General features: G+C 46.2%; 1 protein-coding gene across 1 annotated transcript; it reads right to left on the bottom strand.

Moving 5' to 3' along the window:
* Positions 1-259: 259 nt before the first annotated feature.
* Positions 260-4963, bottom strand: LOC110303446 (lysozyme C-2). The gene is made up of 4 exons (XM_021174544.2): positions 4770-4963; positions 3533-3697; positions 1540-1618; positions 260-1094 (listed from the first exon to the last, which is right to left on the bottom strand). The coding sequence occupies exons 1-4, from the start codon at positions 4948-4950 to the stop codon at positions 1028-1030; spliced, it is 492 nt and encodes a 163-aa protein (XP_021030203.1). The 5' UTR covers positions 4951-4963; the 3' UTR covers positions 260-1027.
* Between the last annotated feature and the right edge of the window lie 2852 nt (positions 4964-7815).

A 7815-nucleotide genomic window follows, 5' to 3' on the forward strand; every position in this document is an offset into this window, starting at 1 on the left:
GAGGCATGAAAGAAGCAGCACGCTGGAGATGAGGCTGGGCTGGGGTAGACACTGGACAGAAAGAGTGGTTCACTGTCTCAAGGGCCACTTAAGGATGGAGGGAGATTGGCCAGATTGCTCTTGAATTTTACCAGAGATTCAGCTGGTTCTGTGTAGGTGAGAGTGTAAGCCCAGTTAAGACTACCAAGTTGATTATTTCCAATATATATAAACATTTTCCCCCAGACGCACCATTTTAGCATAAAGAAAAGACAACCTGTGCGTTGAAAATCATTTAATGCCATTTGTACTTTTTCACTATGAGATTAGATTTGCTCCTGTGGTTATTTGCTGATACAGGCTCATCTGTCTCAGAGTTAGTTAGTATGAATGAAGGAACTTACGAAAGATCAGGACAGGCACAGCTCACTAGTCACTCCTGAATGGCTCATGACACTGGGAACATCCTCTCAGGGGTTAAACAGACTGACACATGAGCTGAGAATTTATTTTTTAAGCAAGATGAAAGGGGCAGCTCTAGGAAAGAAAGGTCACAGGTTCCCTGATCAGTTTCTGAGTCCAGACAATCTCAGTTCTCATCCACTGAGAGTCCTGCGCCCTCAGAAACCCTCCCGGCCCACCACAGAGGCTGTTCTAACTGGGTGCTGGGATTGCACAAAGCCCTGCAGCTCACACAACTGCTGTTTTCCCAAGATCAACTGGTCTCCTATAAACAGTTCTTGTATTTTATTCACACAGGGCTGCTTAAGATGAATTCCAATGGAACTCAATGTGCATCACTTCCTGGGTGAAGAACTGACCTACAGAGGTGTCTGTGTGGTGATCACTGTGTTGGCTGGCTGACTGACAAGGGAGACTTTGCACAGCACAGTATCAGCTGAAGCTTGTGAGGAGGAAGTCTCCGTTTTGTCCTGTTTCTGCTGAAGTCCTGCTACTTAGAGAGGAGAGCGAGGAAGTGTGACCTCTCTCATATCTACTGCTACAGTGAGAAAGAGACAGAATGAGCTGCAGTAGAAGCACACAGCGGTCAGACTCCGCAGTTCCGCAGATACTGGGACAGATCTCGGTTTTGACAGTGTGCTCGCCATGCCACCCTGGGGAGGAAAGAGACATGGGGTTAAATGGATAAAATCTCTCTCCTGTGTTACACACACACTCAGACCTTGTGAGTGTGACACTAAAGGACAGTGGGTTCTGGGCCAAGAACTGGTGTGACACACAGGCTATACCTGCACCCAGAAGCCGCCTCTGACTCTGGAGCCGAGTCTACCTGGCAGTTTGATGCTCTGCCTCCTCAGCAGAGCACAGGATGCTCAAGAGGGATGCTGCATGTACAGTCCACTAATTCTACAGCTAGCCTGCACGCCTGAGAGGATGTAGGTATATGGGGGACTCTCACAGGCTGGAGAAATTCCCTAAAGATGATACTGTAGGATAAGCCACCCAGCTGCACCTGCCCTTCTCAGAATGACACTTAGGCCTTAGCCACACTGCTTATATCATCAGAGCCAGCCGTTCCCTTCCAATGTTTTAACCTACCATGCCCGAATTCCTTGGGGATCTCTCACCACCCTCTTTGCACATTGTATGGCTGCAGTGATGTCATCCTGCAGCAGAGCTGAAAGACAGGGGTGAGGAATGACAAGGACAGTTATAGAACCACTTCAGGTCAGATCCAGCCAGCGTTCTCTGTAACAGGGAGCACTGAATATAGGGAATTACTTCCCAAGTATCTGTGCATCTTTTATTATTGGAGACAGCCTCCTGCTTCTCTCACAAAACCACGCCTGCAGTAACAAATACTGGCCTGAATTCTCACCCTAAAAAGGGAATAACATTATGGTAGCAGTATTCTGTGCTTGAAAACAACATGCTGTAGTCTTATGTCTTAACGCAGCTGGGCTCCTTCCATGTGACCTCACTTCTCATTTGCAGAGTCCCTGGTGGGTTCTGGATGTGCTTCAGTGGTCATGGGTTTGAGCGTGTGAAACTGCTCGGGATCACAGCAATCCCAGCCCTGGTGAAAAGTAGCGAAGCCACTGAGGCAGAGAGGACTCACTGGAGGGTATGTGACTGTCGGCTAGGGTGAGGGCAGCCCCTGGTCATTTTCACACTGGGAAACAGAGCAGGCAGAGAATTGTCACCTGGGCATCTCCCAGGGAAAATGTAGCCTAAAGAAAAACCAGGGGTTGGAGAGATGGCTCGGTGGCTAAGAGCACCGGACGCTCTTCCAGAGGATTCGACTCCCAGAACCCACATGGCAGCTCACAACTGTCTGTAACTCCAGTTCCAGGAGATCTGATGCCCTGTTCTGGCTTCCACAGGTACCAGGAACACATGGTGACCAGAATCATATCAGGTGAAATTCACACACACGAATTAATACTTTAAAAAGTAAGCAGAGTATAAGCCTTTTATGTATAAAGATTTTCCTAGCAGGTTATAACTATTAAAACAGAAGGAGCCCAGCTGCTTTGTGACTTGAGACTTAAGAGTGCTGTTTTCAAACACAGAACATTGCTCCTGTAATGTTAGTCCCTCTTTAAGATGAGAATCCAGGTCAGTATTTGTTACTCCAGATGTGGTTTTGTGTGATATCCACATCATGGAGCTGTGTTAAGTATAATTTATGCAAAACTGTAAATCTTTACATGTCTTGGTGTGAGCACATATATGCATCATACAACTTTACATGTACGGACATCATAGATTGACGTTCTATAGGAGCATTTTCCAAAGGTTTCAGTTAAATTGATCCTTGAGTGCTCACACTGGGAGTTACACTCCTTTGCTGGAGTTTTCTAACACTTCCCAGTGACTGTAGATGAGTGACTAGAACGCTGTTAAAGTCAGACTAAGCAGGTTACAAGGAAAGCCCCAAAGTCCATCTTCTCTTGAAAAATTGACAACCAAGTTTAAAAGAGTAGGAATTATGGCTGGAGAGATGGCTCAGCGGTTAAGAGCACTGACTGCTCTTCCAAAGGTCCTGAGTTCAAATCCCAGCAACCACATGGTGGCTCATGGCCATCTGTAATTAGATCTGGCACCCTCTTCTGTCAGATGGCTGCCCTGGGAGCAGTCCACGGTGTTTCTCAGGCAGGGTCTGCCATTTGCAACTGGCTTGCAGAGCAGGCTGTGCTGGTTGGCCAGTGAGCCCCACAGATCAGCCTGTGCTGGGGTTATAAACCCATGTCACCAAACTCAGCTTTTTTTGTGGCTGCTGGGGGTCAAACTGTGATGACTCTTCCACCAGAACTATCTGCCCAGCCTCTACTTATTTCATTTCATTCATTCATTCATTGATTTTGGAGGTGGCACCTAGGGCCCTCTGATCTGTAGACAGGGTATTCTATTGCCAAAAACAGTGTGAGCCTACTGCCTTACTTGGTTCATTTTGATGACTCTAACAGTGAAGGCAGCTTCCCCAGGTTCCTGATGCTTCCCCCAGTGTTACTCCTCCTGCACAGAATCTCTGCTCTTGCAGTAAGAGCAGAATGGTTGTTTGTTAGCACTGTACCCCACCATTTCTTACCACTGCAATTGATCCCACAAGCATTCTTAGCTCTTGGTGTTTTGCCATCATTACACCAGTATCGGCTATTGATCTGAAATATCCCATAATCAGTGCTTTGGTCTCCAGGGTTGTAGTTTGTAGCTCGTGTGTTATAATTGCTCTCGTGCTGAGCTAAACATACCCCTGAGAAGAAAAAAACATTTATCAATAAGCATCAACCACAAATGATCCATATTTGTTACCAAAATCAGCCTTTTGAGCAGGCTGGATTTTAGAAGTGATGTACTAGAAATACAATCATGTGGGTAAATTATAGAATATGCTACCACTAGTCCAGCCTGTGTCTGGCTGTGGTGCCCAGGGTAGTCTCTGGTGTCAAGTGATCCTCCTGCCTCTGTCCTTCAGATAGGTAGAACTGCTGTGCCCAGTCAGCAAATAATTTTCAAGTGCCCCGAAGAGAACCCCTTGGAGGACAAATCAAAGAATAACCAGATTAAGGGCCTTTTAAAACATAAACCTGCCCCAGTGGTGCCCAGTTTTATTCCCTGCAGTTGTTAGGCAGAGGCTGGGGAATCTGTGTGAGTTTGAGACCAGCCTGGTCTGCATAGCAAGTTCCAGGTCAGCCAGTGCTGTGTGGTGAAGCCCCACTGCCTTCCAAATAAAATAGCTAATTCTCCCATTGCTTTTACCATCACCCCCGACCCCACTGAGCTTGCAATCTCCTGCCTCAGCCTCCCATTGCTTGGATTCCAGGATTGTGCACCATCACATATGTGTAATGAGAATATATAAAGCAAGAACATCAGGACAGAAAAGGCTATTCTGCAGTTCCATCCATCCATCCACCCACACACATCTCTTTGTTGAGTAGCAAACACTTCAATCAAATATGATTGTGATAACATAGATCACAAGCCATGAGGAACTGTTCCTCCTCCACATCTTTTCTTGTGTGACACTAAAGGCCACCTCAGAATGAAGAACGCTGCTGAGTCTGAAGCAACAGAAAATTTAGTGACAGTCCCTGAGCACCTCAGGTCCTGTTGCCTTCGCATGGCACACAATGTCCCTTCCAAGCCCTCACCCCAGCATCTCTAATTCAAAAGACAAAAACTGATGCTTTCAATCCAATGACCTCAGTCACACAGGGAACAACCATGAAAGTGTGTGTATGCTGCAGCTTCCTCTCTGGTCACTCACTGCTCCCCTGTCCCTGTTCTAAGCGCTTAGCTGGAGCCATCAAGAAGAGACTTACAGTCGGCCAGGCTGACCCCATAGTAGCCACCCATTCCATTCCTTTTCAGAGTTCTGGCAAATTCACAACGTTCATAGACCTTGGCCTGGGCAGTGACAGAAAGCAGGAGGAGTCCCAGAGTCAGGAGAGCCTTCATGGTGAGTGGAGGCTGGGTCCGCTGCTGGCTGACTAGAGAAAGCATGCCTGCTATTTAAGCCTCCTCCAAGTCCCTCCTTTCCCAACAGCTTGTGGTTTCCTACATTTGAGCTGTGTGCAAAACAGGAAGTTCCTACAGATCTATGGATTTCAGCACTTGATCTTCCTTCTTCATTTATGTGATGAGAGATATTCTGGCAGCCTAGGAATAAGCATACAGTATTTATTTTAAAATGCTTAAACATTTGACACAGTCCAGAGTCTCTCCCTTCTGCCTTTAGCTTGTCTGCAATGCTGCTGTGAAATAATGGCTTCTGTTTTTCCTCATCTCTTGGGATGCGTTTATCCTTTTTATTCAGCATATCCCGAAAGTTCTTTTTTGCAGGAATTTCATCCCTCTCTTGCCCAGCAACGACAGGTAGACCTGTGTGTGTTTAGTGTAGGAGGTTGGGTTGAAAGCATCTGTAAAGTGTATTTTGAACACAATCAAGAGAGGGAAAAGATTTGCCACTTGATTCGTGAGCTGGGACATTTCTTACTCCTTGCCATGGTAGATCCTCTACTGAATAATACACTCACATCCCAGTGGGTCCTCAGCACAGAACAAGGTATGGTGAATACAGAGTCCAACGTCCAACTATGGTCAGCTAACATTCGGTTTAAACCAGTGCTCTTAATTATTTAAAAAGCATTTCCCTGTGTGTTACTTACAGAAAATTGGACTGTATGTTTTTTCTACACCTAAAATAAAAAAAGAAAAGGAAATCTTAGGCTGTATTTCAGAAGAGAATGGCACAAAAATGACAACAAATGGAATGTGTGGTTTTTAGTTTTCAATTATTATTTGCGTTTTATGTGTATAGACATTCTTGCCTGCATGTATGTCTGTGCATCCTCTATGGGCCTGATCCTTTGGAGGCCAGAAAAGGGTGTCAGATCCTTGGAGTGGAGTTACAGACAGCTGTGCTGAGGAATTGAACGTGGGTTATCTGGGAGAATGAGTGCTCTCAAGTGCTGAGCCATCTCTCCAGTCCCTGTGGGCATCCTGAGAAAACAACACTGTTGGAAAGCCAAGCATTGTACCCTGGCCCTGGACTAGGGGACAGACTTTATGGTGCACACAAAGTCATCCCTTTGTCCTCTTCCTAATTATCACTCATGCAGCTACTGTGCTGGGCGTGGAGGCTCCCTTACTTTCGGTTGTCACCCTGAGACACACTGCATGCACTGCTCTAGGGTGCCGATTAGAAAGGGAAGGGCTGGCTGGGCGTGGTGGCGCATACCTTTAATCCCAGCATTTAGGAAGCAGAGGCAGGTGGATTTCTGAGTTTGAGGCCAGCTTGGTCTACAAAGTGAGTTCCAGGACAGCCAGGGCTACACAGAGAAACTCTGTCTCGGGAAAAACAAAACAAAACAAAACAAAAAAACAAAAACAAAAAGAAAAGAAAAGGAAGAAAGGGAAGGGGTGGTTTGGATGGCCTAAATTATTTGTCCTGGAGCAGGAGATAGGGACAGTGACAAGATTTAATCTTTCTTTATTATTCCCTTGAGATAATAGGCTGAATAGAAGATTTAATAGTAAAATAGCAAATTGGCATAATTCTGGGTAGAAATTTGTCCTGCACAGAAATTTGCTATATATTAGATGTTTTATTTGGTAAGTTATATAAATTTCGCTATGTTTTTATTATATTTGTTTTCTGTATATGTGAACACTATAGCTCTCTTCAGACACACCAGAAGAGGTTACTGGATCCCATTAGAGATGGTTGTGAGCCACTATGTGGTTTTGGGGGATTGAACTCGGGACCTCTCAGAAGAGCAGTCAGTGCTCTTAACCACTGAGCCGTCTCTCCAGCCCCCAAGGACGGTTTCCCTCTTACACATTCGGATACAGGTCTCTTCAGGAAACCCTTTTAATACCATACCTTAATTTCCAGCATTAAGTGAAAAAGGAAGATTCCATCATACTCAGTACTAATTCTAGTGATTCCAGGTACTATAATAAATGAGAAAGAGTGCTTTGGAGCCTAGAGAAGTGGCGGAGAATTTGAAAGCACTGCTGCTCCTCCAGAGGACCCGAGTTTGATTCCCGTCACATCAGTCAGCTGGAAGCTGCCTGTGTGTCCAGCTCCATGGTCGTCCTCTTCTTCTGGGCTTGGTGGCACTAGTTCTCATGCTCACAGCCACACATACGCACGGTTCAAATGATCGCTAAAGGTTCTAAAAAGAGTGCTTCTTATACTGTCAAATGGGACAGAATGAACACACGTTTCTCACCAACAGTCACAAATTTGTGCCTTCCTGGGAGACACTTTCTTGGTCATTTTCCCTTGGCCTAACAAACGGAGCTGTTTAAATCCAAACAAGATGCAGATCCTATGGCAGTCCTTTCTGTTCCTCACTCCTACCTTTCAACTTGGCTGCGAGTAACACCACTCAAGCCACTCCCTGTGCAGAGCCCTTCACGGGTCCCACAGATATGCCTTAAGTTTTGTGAAGTGTGGAGCCACTCTCCAGAGTGTTGTAGCTGAGGGGTAGGGCCTGCTTTGGCAAGTGCAGCAGCCATTGTGGGGCACGGCCAGCTCTGGGCATCCCTTGGACATAAACATGGTACCAGATGGCAGCCCACAACAGGGATGTCCATATGGCCTTCGGTGATAACATCGACATAGACCACCCCTGCTATATGGCCACAAACCCAGACACTGCCCTCAGTGGCATCATGGGTCAGGACCAAACCATGGCTTCAAGTGGCAGGGCAGGCTACTCACATCCTTTCTAATCATGAACACATCTCCAGCTCTGCCTCTCCTCATTTTGCACACACTTTCCTACTTCTCTTTCTTTCCCATCTCTCCACTCTTACTTGTTCCTCTCAGCAGGCGTGGGTAGTGTGGTGTGTTCCAAC

This window comes from Mus caroli, unplaced genomic scaffold, assembly GCF_978045245.1.
Source record: "Mus caroli unplaced genomic scaffold, Mus_caroli_1 scaffold_9, whole genome shotgun sequence".
Lineage (NCBI taxonomy): Eukaryota > Metazoa > Chordata > Mammalia > Rodentia > Muridae > Mus > Mus caroli.